The sequence below is a fragment of the Pseudoliparis swirei genome, chromosome 22 (assembly GCF_029220125.1).
Source record: "Pseudoliparis swirei isolate HS2019 ecotype Mariana Trench chromosome 22, NWPU_hadal_v1, whole genome shotgun sequence".
Taxonomy (NCBI): Eukaryota; Metazoa; Chordata; class Actinopteri; order Perciformes; family Liparidae; genus Pseudoliparis; species Pseudoliparis swirei.
This window is the reverse complement of record NC_079409.1, coordinates 17,708,812-17,725,203: the sequence shown is the minus strand read 5'-3', so window position 1 is coordinate 17,725,203 and position 16,392 is coordinate 17,708,812. Positions and strand designations below refer to the sequence as shown.

At 42.0% G+C, this 16,392-nt stretch overlaps 1 protein-coding gene across 1 annotated transcript in view; it reads right to left on the bottom strand.

The window, feature by feature from the left end:
- Nucleotides 1-16,392, bottom strand: part of LOC130212678 (A disintegrin and metalloproteinase with thrombospondin motifs 16) — a 65,399-nt gene that overhangs the window by 32,170 nt on the left and 16,837 nt on the right. Inside the window, exons 4-8 of the mRNA XM_056443789.1 lie at nt 9,656-10,040; nt 7,353-7,555; nt 3,190-3,273; nt 2,166-2,325; nt 336-441 (exon numbers count right to left, since the gene is read on the bottom strand). Of these exons, the coding sequence (XP_056299764.1) occupies nt 336-441; nt 2,166-2,325; nt 3,190-3,273; nt 7,353-7,555; nt 9,656-10,040 (938 nt within the window). The remainder of the gene's footprint in view (nt 1-335; nt 442-2,165; nt 2,326-3,189; nt 3,274-7,352; nt 7,556-9,655; nt 10,041-16,392) is intronic.

Sequence of the window (16,392 nt, the reverse complement as noted above, 5' to 3'; positions counted from 1 at the left end):
GAGAGTGCACAAAAGATATACAAATATTAGCAAATTATGGTGGTGCAGCTCCATAAGAATGGATTCATATTATTTGATGTACCAGTAACAGGGGAAGACAGGTGGCTATATATACCATGTGAATATTTGTAGCAAGGTTGAACAATCAAAAACCACACCAGGGCATTATGATGGGGATTGTTTTTGCACATGGATATATACAAAAAAGACAGCAAGGCAAAAAAAAGGCCTGTGGCTAGACATTGCATTCTATGTTTGACGCCTTAACTCCACCACTAGACATAATTTTCAACCAGTAATTCTTTTCATCATGCACTAAGGATAGAAATCCTTACTTGTGTCCAGATTCATGGGCGATAGTGAACGCCAGACCCAGGCCTGTGTCCTCATTAATGGTACAGCTCCGGTACTTGCTGCACATCCCACTAATTGGAGCAAAACCTGCAAAAAACGGTGATATAATTTGACAAATTCTACATCACACTTCAATTATTTCATCAACGGCAGCTGACTTTCTTCCAACATAAACTGTAATTGATTGATTATAATAACCGCTGTCGAGCTGTGTTTACTCGTGCTAAACAAAAAGTGGACTTTTTAAACTCCCAACAGGATTCTCTCAGATGGAAAGCACAAAACTCACCCCAGACTTAGATTGCATGAATTAGAAAGATCAAACACACCGGAACTGGGTTAAAACCCCTCCATATGTTAAATTATGGGACTCCCTGGAAACATTCCTCGATCCCCTGCTACCTTTTACGTCACTTTAAAACGTTCTTTATCTGTCTTCACTTCTTTCTCACATCTCTCATGCTTTATTAAACTCCCTTTTACTATTCAGCTCCCTTTATGCCTCTCTCTGTCCATTCTCTTTCTGTCACACACACACACACACCCCTGGCTCTGAATCAAAAAGGATAATACCCAGGGGGGTCTCTCTTAATGTTTTTGTATCGGTGTCTCAGGGAGAATTTAGCCTAGTGTTTTGTTATTTTACGTCTCTAAGTCATTCGCCGTGGAGCACAAAGGCCCTAAAGTAAGGTTCTCATGTACATTGCTAATGTGAATAATGATATTAACCGCAAGCAGACAGATTGACTGTGAGAACTGCCATTTAGTTCCCTTTTTGTGTAGGGAAAGAGGTAGATCATTGATATTACATTAAAGCATTGAGAGATGGGGCTATAACAATAATGCAAATACACTGTGTTATATACTGACTGATAGCTCTAATGGTCATTTTGCCTCGTACGTTTGGGAATTAGTTAGAGCTAACTCACAGAGACAGACACAGACCTTTGAACTAGGCTGTCATAGCAACGATTAGGGCTAATGCTAGCCTCAACACTTTGAAGTCAAACTTAACTCTGGGGTTTGAAGGGAATGTGGGTTTTCTTGTACATGTGTGTGTGTGTGTGTGTTTGAGAATGTGTTTCACTGAGACACACAATGGAAGTTTTTTCTCACAGTGGGGAAGACAACATGGTGTTCGCATGGTTATTACCACAAACAAGCTGTTGTTAGTTTATTAGATGGGTCACACTCACGGTAACTGAGTGTGAGTGTGTTTAAAGTAAACTTGGCTTGTACAGAAAATAGCTAAAAAGAACTTTCTGAATGCTCTGTGAATTCAGTGAAAACATGATTAGTACGTGTCTTTCTTTCTTATTTTCCTCTGAAGTTGCACCTGCGTTGCACGCAGCAATGTATGTTTTAGATTTGATAATGCTAGTCATGCTCAAAGTAATAACTTTCCTTTTCATCTGCTGTTAAACTTATATGATTTTTTCACACTAATACAGTGTGAAAAGCTGTAGGTTTTAACTGTGGAATTTTCAACATCTGGTTTGGCTGATATGACCCTGGGTCACATCGTGTGACGGAGGACAGCCGCACCTTCCCAGAGAAAAACAGCAAGAGAGAATACCATATTTTTGTTATCAAGAGCTAGAAACCAAAAATAACACAATATGGACAAATGGCATTATGTGACTTCAGACAGGTGGCTTGAGTTTGTGAAAAAAACAAGCATATTTTTCATTATTTTAATATCTGATTCAGCGTTCTCTTCATGTACCTGCTTTTTTTGCGGCTATTTATATTATTTAAATGACCCTTTTAAGCATTTTGTAACTGATCTTAACGGTGAGGATGTAGCTTACCGAGAGTGTCACAGGGTTCATTCTTCCAAGAGCAGATGTCGAGCCCCGTGAGCAGGATGGCGTGGTCGTGGTGTCGGCCCTCTCTGCCTCCCAGAGTGGACTGCCAGTGGCAGAAGCTGTTCAGCGTGTGGTCTGCGTGGTGATTGATCACCAAACCATCCTGTGAGATAAAGACAATAAAAAGGAGGCAGAAAGAGAGACAGCGTTGTCCTCATGGAATGAAGCTGTGAGCCCAAAGTGTTTTTGTGGATATAATTGGTAAAACAGTCGGTCGAATGAATGACATTCCCTTTCCACTTCCCCCTGCGTTGACAGATGTTAATCAAACCACCTCATCACAGAGATAGAAGACGGGAAGGCAATGCAAATACATATATTGCCAATCTTTTTACCAGATCCTTGCCTGTTCTTCACATTCAAAGATCTTTAGACATTTGTATGACAAAGGCAGTACGAAGATGTGAGAGGGGGACACTGATCGTCTTAAGTGTTTCTACTCAGAAGACAAACGTCTGGGCCATTTTTGCCATTTTTGGCATGCTTCCTGTGGATAATTGCCTCTTAAGTAAGATTAAAATCTATTAACATCACAGGTGGATGGAAACCAGAAGCCGTTCACCTCGGCCTGCTTGACTCTTTTTGCTGACAGTGCCCCACCTGTTTCCCCCTCCCTCTTTTTCTCTTGTACTCAAAGTAACCTTCATTCTCCCCGCACTCTTAAGATAATTTCCCTTCTAAATCTGGCAAAGATCCAAAGAAATGTACACCCTATAATTAACCACTGTAATTGTCAACCCCCGGGAGACCTAGAAGATCTGGACCTTCAGGCATATAGACAAACAAACAAACACATGATCTGTTCTCGGTGCTCTTGAAGTCCCATTAACAGTATGAATACAAAGGAATTTTCTAAACTATCAACCACACAAAATGCAGTCACAGTGTGGCTGTTTGAGTATTTAGATGGTATTTGGAAATACTTGGGGTTTTACCTGACAACACTGACAGGCTTTGAGACGCTTACCTGCTCTTCATCTAGAAGCACAAGGCCGACTATCACGATGTTGATGTTCCCCCCTATTGTACCGTCTTTGAAGAGACTGGAGACCTAGGGCACACGAACAGACATGATCACATGATATTACAACTTTTGTTTACAAAAATGCATTTCAATTCAATTCAATTCAGTTTATTTTATGTAGCCCAATATCACAGATTACAAATTTGCCTCAGAGGGCTTTACAATCTGTACACATAGACATCCCTGTCCCCCCCATACATCGGATCAGGAAAAACTCCCAAGACATTGAAAAAACCCTTTCACAGGGAAAAAAGGGAAGAAACCTTCAGGAGAGCAACAGAGGAGGATCCTTCTCCAGGATGGACAGAAGCAATAGATGTCATGTGTACAGAATGAACAAAGTTACAGAGTTACAACACATTCAAAACACAGTAAAATTCAAGCATGTTTTAAAGACATAAAAACATGGATGACGTGCAACTTCTTGATGTTAAACTCAGACAAAATTTAAGTAATTTTACTCGGCCCTGAGCACCTCAGAGATCAATTATCTGGTGATGTGGTTTCTGTAGATGGCATTGCTCTAGCATCCAATACCACTGTAAAGAATCTCTGTGTTATCTTTGATCGGGACTTGTCCTTTAACTCCCAGGTGAAGCAAATCTCAAGGACTGCACTCTTTCATTTACGTAATATTTCAAAAATCAGGCACATCTTGTCTCAAAAAGAAAAATTGGTTTACGCGTTCGTTACTTCTAGACTGGATTACTGCAACTCCTTATTATCAGGCTGCTCTAATAAGTCTCTTAGGTCCCTCCAGTTGATCCAGAATGCTGCAGCTCGTGTTCTCACTAAAACTAAGAGATCACATTACTCCTGCATTAGCTGCTCTGCACTGGTTCCCTGTAAAATCAAGAATCACTTTTAAAATTCTTCTCTTAACCTACAAAGCCTTGATTGGTGATGCACCATCATATTTTAAGGAGCTTGTAGTACCATATTGCCCCACTAGAGAGCTGCGCTCACTAAATGCGGGACTACTTGTAGTTCCTAGAGTCTTAAAAAGTAGAATGGGAGCCAGAGCCTTTAGTTATCAAGCTCCTCTTTTATGGAACCAGCTTCCAATTTCAGTCCGGGAGGCAGACACAGTCACCTCGTTTAAGAGTAGACTTAAGACTTTCCTCTTTGACAGAGCTTATAGTTAGGGCTGAATCAGGTTTGCCCTGGTCCAGCCCCTGGATATGCTGCTATAGGCTTATAGCTGCCGGGGGACGTTTTAGGATGCACTGAGTACCTATCTCCTCTTTTTTCTTAGGGATGAATTTTCATCTCTCAATCACACATTACTAACTCTGCTTTCTCCCCGGAGTCCTTTTGACTTTACGTCTCATGGTGTCATCGGACCCTATGAGACGGCATAGATCCTGTCTGCCTGATGGATCATCGAGGTCTGGGTCGTGGAATTCCTGCTACCGACTACGCCACTGTCCTGTTGAGACTCCGCCTACTGTTGAGACTCCGCCCACTCCTCCTCTCTACCGCCATCTGCCTGATGGATCGTGGAAGTCTCCATCGTGGAATATGCCTGCTATGAACTATTCATACACTCTGTCATATTCATTGAATGTATTTTAACTCGAAATCTGTCCTTCTGTACACATTACATCTATTGCACCTGTCCATCCTGGAGAGGGAACCTCCTCTGTTGCTCTCCTGAAGATTTCTTCCCGTTTTTCCCCCCTGAAGGGTTATTTGGGAGTTTTTCCTGATCCGATGCGAGGTTTTGGGGCAGGGATGTCTATTTGTACAGATTGTAAAGCACTCCGAGACAAATTTGTAATTTGTGAAATTGGGCTATACAAATAAACTGAATTGAATTGAATTAAAAAGTAGAATGGGAGCCAGAGCCTTTAGTTATCAAGCTCCTCTTTTATGAAACCAGCTTCCACCTTCAATCCGGGAGGCAGACACAGTCACCTCATTTAAGAGTAGACTCAAGACTTTCCTCTTTGACAGAGCTTATAGTTAGGGCTGAATCAGGTTTGCCCTGGTCCAGCCCCTTGATATGCTGCTATAGGCTTATAGCTGCTGGGGGATGTTTAGGATACACTGAGCACCTATCTCCTCTTTTCTCCCTCCTTAGGGATGAATTTAGAGACAAATTAGTAATTTGTGAAAATGGGCTATACAAATAAACTGAATTGAATTCAATGAATATGACAGATTTCACCTGTCTACAATTGTCTTATCGGTGTTAAGTGAGGGGGGGGGGGGGGAGAATATGTGACTTTTGAACTTGAGAGTTTTTTGATTGGATTGGTGGTATTCTGTAATCAGATATGCAGGATTAGTCATTAAAATAGTCAGATTCAGAATAAAGCCCTAAAGCCCAAAATGGTATCTGGACTGACAATGATATTCAGCTGTGGGTCAAGCTTACCAGCCCTACATTACATCTTGATTTGGATAGTGTTATAGTCAGGATCTAAAAGTTATTGTAGACAGTATAGAGGTCTGCATATGAGACAATATACCTTATCATTCCTGTAGAAATAACCCACAACCATTTTTGATACTATGAGGTATGAAAGCCACAAGTGCTGTTCTGAATTCAGCTTCTAGCACTCAAACACAAAAACACTCTCATTCGTTCCTAATGTTCCTGGTGTTCCCTTCCTCTGCACTCAGGAGACACATGGCTGTAGTTTGTTACCAAATACAAGTTAAATACAGAGGTCAAAGAGGCAATCAAATCCAGATTTGCAAAATTCAACAGATACAGTGAGTCCCTGTGTTTTCACTCATTCACAAAGCATTAGTGTTTAGTTTTTTTTTTTAAATGAACGCCTTTGAAGTCTTTCCAATCTGCTGTGAAGAAAACATAAATATACGTAAATGTTGGACCGGCATATCAGATAAAATAGTTGACAAATATTAAATAGCCCTTTTAAGACCAATGAGAGCTGGCAGCTGGGGTCGGGGGTTGGGTATTTTCTGTGAAACCCCATACTGCATTTAGGTGACTCCTCTGAGGCAGGCTGTGACTGCTCCAACTCGTATTTCTACGAGACAAAACTATGTTTTCAAAATAGATGGATTATCTTTGGATTTGTCAGTCAGTCATTAAGTAGCAAAACGACCATGACGGAATTTGCTCGCGGATCAGCTGAGAGCGTCGGGCGATGATCTCACTCAGACATCAGTTTCATGTTTTTAGATGTGCTCTTTCCGATAATCAGAACGGAAGACACGGGTGTCAAGTCACTTAAACCTTAAGCTATGGCAAACTTCACATTCATTTATCTATGGCTTCCAAATCAACCTCTGCTGATGATTGACCTTTACATGCTACGTCGGGACAATTTTGCAAAGTGTGCCAAAACCTCTTGTGATGAGAGTAAAATAAATTGCTGCTAACGAATAGACTTTGTACTCTCTAATCCACTTCACTTCATATATATTGATGTATCGCAATATTGTCTTCCTTGCATTAAAGATATAAAGACGTAGCACAGCTAGTAGACAAACAAATGCTCCATCACGTTTTTATTTTTTAGATATAGTGGCAGGGCTCTCAAGTGTCACGCATTGAGCGTGAGACTCACGCATTTCGGTCTTAAGTCACGCACTCCCGCCACACATTGTATTTCTCACGCTGAAAAAAACTCTCGGCTATTTAATGTTTTAATGTGCCGCAGCGCGCAAACATGAGCTGGCCGCGCAGCCCTCACCGTGGAGGAATCAAGCGCTCCCCTGGAGTTCTGCTGTGAGGAGCCACTTATCAGCCAATCAAAAAAAAGAAAATGGGCTACACAATAGCCAATCAGAAAAAACCCTGTATCTGTTGTATCTGGGTAAGATTTCATCCAGCAACCAATAAAAATAAAGCATCCTGGAATTTCGTTCTGCGGGGGGGGTGCTGATGGAAATGTCACTCTTGCCTGTCCTCAAAACTTGAGAGCCCTGTAGTGGGCCACCAGCTCTGTGAGACTGTATCGAGCTAAATGCTAACATCAGAATGCTACATGGCTCAAAATGACATGCTGTTGTTTAGTAGGTTTAATGTTTACCATGATCTGAGTCCAGGGCATTTGCATGCTAACAATGGTACTTTACACAAAGTATTACACCTTTTCTTTCGCCTCCTATGAGTAGGATTCACTCACCATATTAAGCACAGTGAGAACATATGTGGTAATGTTCTCGTGACCGTGGTTGTCCATCATCTTTCTGTCCACCACCACCAGCGTCTCCACGTTGAGCTTCTGATTGGCCTGGTTCTTTATTGGCGCCGCTCTTTTGTTCCTCGGGATGAACTTGTACTCATCTTGGAGGATAAAGGCGTCCTCTTCTGGAGGTTTGGGCATGTCTGAGTAAAAAAAACGGGTTGCAGAAAAGCCGGGGAGTGAACCAATTAACTGATTTGAAACCAAAGAAAGTGCAGCAACTACAAAACAAACTGGTTGACAGTGAATGAAGCACACTGAGGCTGCAGAGTCGACGTGAATAGGACCACACTGTTAGAGTAAAGTAGGATCGAGATGATTGATGAATGCAATAAACAAAAAGCGCGTATAATAATAAGTTAATTGCGTCCATTACAAATATTCAATACTGCTTTCCCACATCTGATTATATGTCTTGCGATAGGAAATGTTCATCGCTTATGAAGGTAATGTTTCACAGATAAGCAGTTTTTTTCTCAAAAAGGGAAAAAATTATGGCTTAAATCGAGATTAATTTACAATACAAGCTTATTGTAGAAATATATCAGTGCTTTGATAAGTGAACATGTGACACAGATATAATCTTGACATCAAATGCCCAGCCCTGCTCGGTTTTTGACTTCTCAACGGTACACACAAGTAAAAGATAAGCTTGGCCTAAAACTAATGCAGCGTGAGGCATTATCACCTCAGTCATCTTCCCCTCTCCGTTTCCAGGTCATCAAAACCTTCACTGCCTGGTTGAGATGAACTATAAAGGCTGGAAGGTTTGTTTATATAGGGGGCAGCAGGTGAGCGACCAATGTGCCTATTTGACTCAAACATGCCACAGGTGTTCAGTGATGTCATGCTCGAGGAATGTAAACATCTTTGTGTTTTCCCAGGGAACAGACAGCTGGGGTTCTGCAGGGTAATGGTGGTGGTACCAGTCCAATCCCAAAGCCTGCTCTCTTTCAAATGACCCCTGTGACACCAGCAATGTTAACTGATCTTGTGGTCATTCCTTAAGAGTAAACATTTGTCACAGTGTAAAGTGAATATAAAACATTTACCTTGACCTTTTCACAGGTCATGCCACAAATGTCAATATAGGTTAAGATAATATTCTTCAAACGAAACGTTTGTCGTCACGTAAAAAAAACCCTAATCGAAACCTCCACAGAAAGCTTCTTTTTCAAGGAAATGTAGCACACATGTTGATTTAGCCTTGGGTTGAAAGGTTAGCTCAGTTAGAACATAACTAATAAGTAAAACATGATGTCAGTTCTAAAAAATATACAAAAAATACAAGGCGACATGGATTAATAATGGAATTTGTTAAGTCAGTAACACATCTTGTTCTGTGTATTAACACAGCGGGAGCTAATTATGTGTTAAGTTCTCGTCTTAAAAATGATGCACCATGTGTTGTTTTTACGACATGAATACTGTGAGTACTCGTGTGAAATATGAAGCAACAACTAAATGTGTGAGAAGTGACAACACATTAATGGTAGTGTGCTTCACTTACACCATCCAACACCTGGGAGGTTATCTGGGAACACATTTAACTGTAAATGTCAACAAATACAATGCTTATCATATGTAATAATGTATGTTTATATGTTTTTCCTTTTCTCTATGGTTCTTTAAGTGATGTGATAATTCTTTAAAATGTGGCTTCTTTCCAAACCAGTTCAAACCACTAAGTTAGTTATATCTGGAAAGTAAATAATATTATTATAACAGTGCCTAAAAAGTGCAATGTGAGACATATGTCTAGGTGGGAGCATTCTTAGGTTAACCTTTTTGATTTGAAGGATTGGAAAGGGCAAACTGACTACATGACTTTTTTCAGGAGAAAATATGTTCCATAATGTAGGTTCATGAGTTCAACTAAAAACAATATCCACAGGCAATTATCCCGTCGGTGGGAGAATAAGGGTGAGTGTGATTAACTTATTATACAATTGTATTAACTTGTTGAAACATATTAAAAGACATCACTGCAGAAAAGGGTTCATGCAATGTTTGTCATTTGACTTATCTCCACATCCTAAGTGCGTACTTTGATTTGTAGAACGTAAATAGAAAGCTAAAGACATTTGTACAACACTCTGTCTCCCTGTTTACTTGAGATATATATGCATGGGAAGCAGTTGCAGGACTTTAATGCATGAAGATGAGAGTGATATAAGAAAGTGCATTTTAGAATAACACTGCATGCCACACGTGGATTAGAATGAGAAATTGCCCTTACATACATTTCTTCCGTCTCCCGCAGAAGTGTTGCCTCTGCTTCTCCCCGTGTTTGTGGTCATTGTCATGGTGCTCCATCCGGTCCGCGTGACTGATGCCACCTCGTTGATCTTCACCAGCCACGCTGGAGGCGGTGGGGTCCGCCCGTGAGTTTGTGGATCTCTTGGTGACAAAGTGTCGGTGTAGTGAGTCGTGACGAGTTGAATCCGGGGATCTCTTCTGAAGCACCCGGGGGTCGTGACCTCTCGGCTCCGTACGGGAGTCCCTCTCGCTCTTGTAGAGGATGTGTGGCTGGTGACTGGAGGGTGCTGTGAAGTTCCTTCTCTGGGCCAAGTGGTGGGACACGGGTCTCAGGAAGTAGTCTGCGTCCTGTGTTCTGATCAAACCTGACTAGAGGCAAAACAGAAAGACCTGTTAGCTTTACAGTGCTGGTTCCCTTGGATCTATTTAGCCTGATAAAAAATGTGTTTGACTTTTTATACTTACTTTCTCAGCCTTAATTCAAGTAGCTAAAGTGACTTGATGAGTATATATTGTTATCGTGCCTCGTGTCCAACATCTCAACAGCTGACACTTTCTGCTCCACTCAAAAAGTACCCTATGGGGCTGCAGCCGTATTATTACCAATAAACAGAATGATACCCTTCACCGGCTATCCGCTTAGCTTTCCAATCTGTCTCTGTCAGCAATTAGTCAAGATTTTACTCTAGGGTCACTGCAACCCTTAACCCCCCCCCCCACACACACACACCCCACCATCACCAAAACCTCAGCGAGGCTCAATTACTGGCCGTGTTTCTTCATGTTCAACATCTGTTTTGCTGTTCGGCTTCAGACTTTATCTCGGCAAAATCTAAATAAGACTCGGTCAGATAGAAGGAGTTTCAAACAAAAGAGCTGATGTGAGGATGAAAGGAGGTGGCATCTCTCTTGGAAAAAACGTATACGCTCACAGTTCTCAATGTCCTTACTTACTCCATACATACTCTACTCATTACTTTGCTATGCACATGAATTAGAAATTGAGCAAACCTAAACATCCAAAGTATTTTCTAAATATGAAATGTAACAAATCTTTATATAAAAAAAGTACACTCTTAGGTCTAATGAACACTTCTCACTCTTTAAAACTGCTGTTACAGAGGGCCCCACTTCAAGGGGGATGCATTATGGGAAAGCCTATTATAATTCTGTAAAGGTTCACCACAGGTTTTCTTCCGTTGAACATATTCTTTCTCTATCTCAGCCTGTCGTTGTCTCTTTGGGAAGGAGACAGACACTATTGCTTGCAGATTACTTGGTCTCTGCCTCTCTTTGTCGCTCTCAGTCTCACCAAACGCGCACCTTAACTGTGTCGACAGTCAACTGGCACCGAGTTTTTGGACTGCAACTGTTCTTGGCAGAAATAGTAGTTTCCCTTAAATACCTTTAATTGACTGAGGTTCTTTTTGTTCACTGGGAATGGAGTGTGAGGTCCTCGGTTGGCAGAAACAGGCTGACCCAGTGGCAGTCGTGAGGTTGTGCCTGGCCCAGGGTCAGCGCGTACGGATATGTGTGTGTGTGTATGCCTGTATCAACACAGTACAAAAGGGATGTGTGTACGTGGGACAGAAACTGGTGAGGAAGCTGGGGAGACAGAGATTATCTATGTGCAACTGGATGTCTGTCCGTGTGAATGGAGATATTTGTGCACACCTGTGTGTGCATTCGAGTGGGAGTGTCTCATGTTGCATTTTATCTGCCAATCTTGCAGAAGCAGACCACTATTGACAATTTGATTGATGTTGCTACAATGATCTCCACAACTGATTTTCCCCCACTCCGTCATCACTGACTAGCCCAGTATTTCAACCACAGATCAGAGAAACCGGTGGAACCGAGTCCCTGGAAAACGCTGCGACTGTATGAAGCACTAAAGTTTAGAATAAGGAACTCTGTAAATACAAGCCAACACAGATGTGTGTGAGCTGCGACTGCAACGGCTGTGGAGTTCACAGCTTTCATCACTTCGTGTGGCAAAAGAGAGTTATCGTGCAATTATCTTATTATCGATTCTACAGCAGCCAATTTGGCTCAGTGTCTCAAACGTCGTAAAACATAGTCGTGGTCCATCTTTGAATAATCTAACAACTAATAGAAGACAAAGACATTTTAATAGTATGCATACATCTGTTTGCCTCCTAAAGTCCAAGGATTTCATATCAGTTTATTGGCTATTTAGCGTGGAGCACCTGCACTGTTAACTGTTATGCCCTTTCTACAAGTGGAGAGCAGTTGTTGTTTACAGGTGTTTCTGCGTCGGATAATGATCATTTTCCAGCGTACAGAAACATGGTATTTGACAGACAAATGATAACCCCAAACAGCGACGCAGAAATAGATTTGGAGACCTATTTATGGCCGGAAACACTCCTTTGCCCAGTACTTATTGAAATGAATACAATCTTTTAGGCCCCCTAAAAAAAAACTATGAATTTTCCCAGTGAAGTCCTCAAGTCTCAGACAATGTGCATGTTTTTCTACAACAGCAACTCACCAGCACTGTCATTTCTACACCGTGGAAAAAACAAACAAATGTGCAGTTGCAGTTTTTTCGGCTTGACAATGTTGCTACAAATGACCCTGATAAACACTCCAGTTTCCTTTTTGGGAATACGAAAGAATTGGGTGTGGGATACATTTTTGAGAAAAAGAGACTTACTAATTTTTATAATTTTTTTGGTAAATTTTAAATGTATTTAACCAGGAAATGCCTCATTGAGATTAAAAATCTCCTTTACAAGAGTGTCCTGGCCAAGACAGTAGCAGTAGCACGTCACACAAAGTTTCAGACAATATAACATAAAACAGTGACAGACAATATAAAAAACAAAATCACAGCATGAAATGAAACCAAAACTAAGACTCAAGTCAACACAACCCAGCTTACACAGGAGCATATACCTCCGTCATAGAAAACATTTACAACTAGATGAATTTCCCTCCAATTCTTTCAATCTATTTTTAAAAACACCTAAAGAGACCGGTTCCCGGAGACCCAGGTCAGTCTGCAGCAAATTCCAAGCCGCAGGGAGCAGCCAACTTAAAACCTCTTTTTCCCATTTCCAAACGGACGTTAGGGACGGAGAGCAAGAGGAGGCCTTGAGCATAGGTCACAGAGCGAAGATGGTAGCTTCCAGGGTTTTTCAGATGAATTAGCGTACAAAGATACGATGGAAGTACGTGTAGAATAGCCTTATAAATAATGACATGCCAATGATTTTGTCTACGGATGGACAGAGGAGTCCAACCAACCCTAGCATACATCTCACTCTTCCGGTAAGCTCTGGTTGCCAGCTCAACAGCGAGCATGACTTCTTCTTCTCTCCCTCCCGCTCCCTCTTGCTCAGTGTGTCTCATGTATAGTTATCCTCCTGCCTCCCTTAATGATAACGATACATGCAACAAGTGTAGTTTATTTGCTAGGTTGGAGGCAGGTCTAAGTGGGTTAGATGCACGGCTCCGCGCTATCGAAGCTCAGACAGCTATGCTAGTTAGCCCGCCCTCTCCCGTAGCGGGCGCGGAGCTACAGTCAGCTGTTAGCTGTTTCCCGGCGGTAACCGTGCAGCCGGGTGGTTGGGTAACTGTTCGCAGGAGTAGTAAGTCTACACAGAAGCCCGCTGTGCACCAACCACTTCACGTTTGAACCAGTTTTCCTGCTTAGCGACACACCGCTGAGGAACACACCCTGGTTATCGGGAGCTCTATAGTCAGGAACGTGAAAATAGCGAAGCCGCGGACCAGAGTCGTGTGCCTCCCGGGGGCCAGAGCGGGAGACGTGGAGTCTTGTTTGAAGCTGCTGGCTAAGGACAAGCGGAGATACAGTCAGATTGTAATACACGCCGGTGGTAATGACGCCTGAGCCCGTCGGTCGGAAGTCACTAAAATTAATGTGGAATCGGTGTGTGCTTATGCCAAGACGTTGTCGGACACCGTAATTTTCTCTGGCCCTCTCCCAAATTTGCAGACAGACGAATTGTATAGCCGAATGTCGTCTTTCAACCGCTGGCTGTCGAGGTGGTGCCTAGCGAATAATGTGGGCTACGTAGACAACTGGAAGACTTTCTGGGAAAAACCTGATCTGATGAGGAGAGACGGCATCCATCCCACGTTGGACGGAGCGCGTCTCATTTCTGCGAATATGACCAAGTTGATCACCGGACTTAATCCATGACAACCCAGGGTTCAGATCAGGAACTGGGAGCAGAGTTGTAGTTTAACACCCTTCTCTGCTCTTCCATTCGAGCAGTTACCCACCCATGACTTTAGAGTAGAGACTGTGTCTGTCCCACGGCCACTTCAATTAAATAAATCAAAAGTAAGCAGAAGAGGAGTCGTACACAATAACCTTATACAAGTTAACACCATTATTTCAGCAGTGCAACAAAATAGGTCTATTAAATGTGGTCTCCTAAATATTCGATCTCTGTCATCTAAAGCTGTGTTACTAAATGATTTAATATCAGATAATCACATTGATTTATGTTGCCTAACTGAAACCTGGCTGAGCCATGAAGAATATGTCTGCCTGAATGAATCGACTCCTCTAAGTCATATTAATACTCACATTCCTCGAGGCATCGGTCGAGGAGGTGGAGTAGCAGCCATCTTTGAATCGAGCCTATTAATTAATCCTCAACCAAAATTACACTACACCTCATTTGAAAGCCTTGTTCTTAGTCTTTCACATCCAACCTGGAAAACACTACAGCCAATTCGATTTGTGATTCTGTACCGGCCACCAGGTCCATATTCAGAGTTTATATCTGAATTTTCAGAATTTATATCAAGTTTGGTTCTTAAAACTGATAAAGTTATTATTGTTGGAGATTTTAATATCCATGTGGATGTTGATAATGATTGCCTTAGTGCTGCATTCATCTCCTTGTTGGACTCGATTGGCTTCTGTCAGAGAGTACAGAAACCCACTCACAGCTTTGGCCACACGCTTGATCTTGTTCTTACTTATGGCGTTGACATTGAGCATTTGAACGTCTTCCCACAGAATCCTCTTCTGTCAGACCACAACCTCATAACTTTTGAATTTATACTAGCGGAGTGTACTCCGTTAGTCAAAACTTTCTCCACAGGCTGTCTAACTGACAGTGCTGTAGCTAAATTTAAAGCGATTCCTTCTGTATTTGATTCGATACCACGTCTCAATATAACAGAGGACTCCTGGTCTAATTTTAGTCCGTCCCAGATTGATCATCTTGTTGACAGTGCCACAGGCTCTCTGAGAATGACACTGGACTCGATAGCCCCTCTGAAGAAGAAGACAGTGAGGAAGAGGAGGTTTGCTCCTGGTATAACCCTCAGACCCGCAAACTGAAGCAAGCGTCACGAAAGCTTGAGCATATGGCGTTCAACTAATCTCGAAGAATCCCGCTTAGTTTGGCGAGATAGTCTTAAAACATATAAGAAGGCCCTCCGTAATGCCAGAGCAGCCTATTACTCATCAGTAATAGAAAAAAATAAAAACAACCCCAGGTTTCTCTTCAGCACTGTAGCCAGGCTGACAGAGAGTCACAGCTCTGTGGAGCCGAGCATTCCTATAAACCTCAGTGGTAATGACTTTATGAACTTCTTTAATGAAAAGATTTTAACTATTAGGGACAAGATTAATATTTTCTTGCCCATAACCAGTGCCAATCTGTCCTCAAGTGGAATGGCCTTGGAAACCGCTGTATGCCCTAGTGTATATTTGGAGGGCTTTTCTCCCATCAACCGTGACCAATTATCTTCAACGGTTTCTACTTCGAACACGTCTACCTGTCTCTTGGACCCCATCCCGACGAGGCTGCTTAAAGACGTTTTGCCTTTAATTGGCGGCTCTCTATTAGATATTATCAATGTGTCTCTGCTAACAGGCCACGTACCACACTCCTTCAAGGTGGCTGTTATTAAACCTCTCCTGAAGAAGCCCACTCTGGATCCAGAGGTGTTGGCTAACTACAGACCGATCTCTAACCTCCCCTTCCTCTCCAAGATCCTTGAGAAAGTGGTCGCAAATCAGTTGTGCGACTTTCTACATCATAATAGTTTATTTGAGAAATTTCAATCAGGATTTAGAAAACACCACAGCACTGAGACGGCACTGGTGAAAATTACAAATGACCTCTTAATGGCAGCAGATAAAGGACTCCTCTCTGTACTGGTCTTGTTAGACCTTAGTGCTGCATTCGACACCATTGACCATGACATCCTGTTACAGAGACTGGAGCAGTCGATTGGCATTTCAGGCACGGCACTAATTTGGTTTAAATCCTATTTATCAGATCGATCTCAGTTTGTATTTGTAAACGATGACGCCTCGATAACCACCAACGTTAATCACGGAGTTCCACAAGGTTCTGTGCTTGGACCAATTTTATTTACCTTATACATGCTTCCTTAGGGCAATATTATCAGGAAACACTCCATAAACTTTCATTGTTATGCAGATGATACTCAACTATATTTATCGATAAAACCAGAGGAGAGCAACCAACTCGGTAAAATTCAAGCATGTCTTAAAGACATAAAACATGGATGACCTGCAACTTCTTGATGTTAAACTCAGACAAAACCGAAGTAATTTTAATCGGCCCTGAGCACCTCAGAGATCAATTATCTGGTGATGTGGATTCTGTAGACGGCATTGCCCTGGCATCCAACACCACTGTAAAGAATCTTGGCGTTATCTTTGATCGGGACTTGTCCT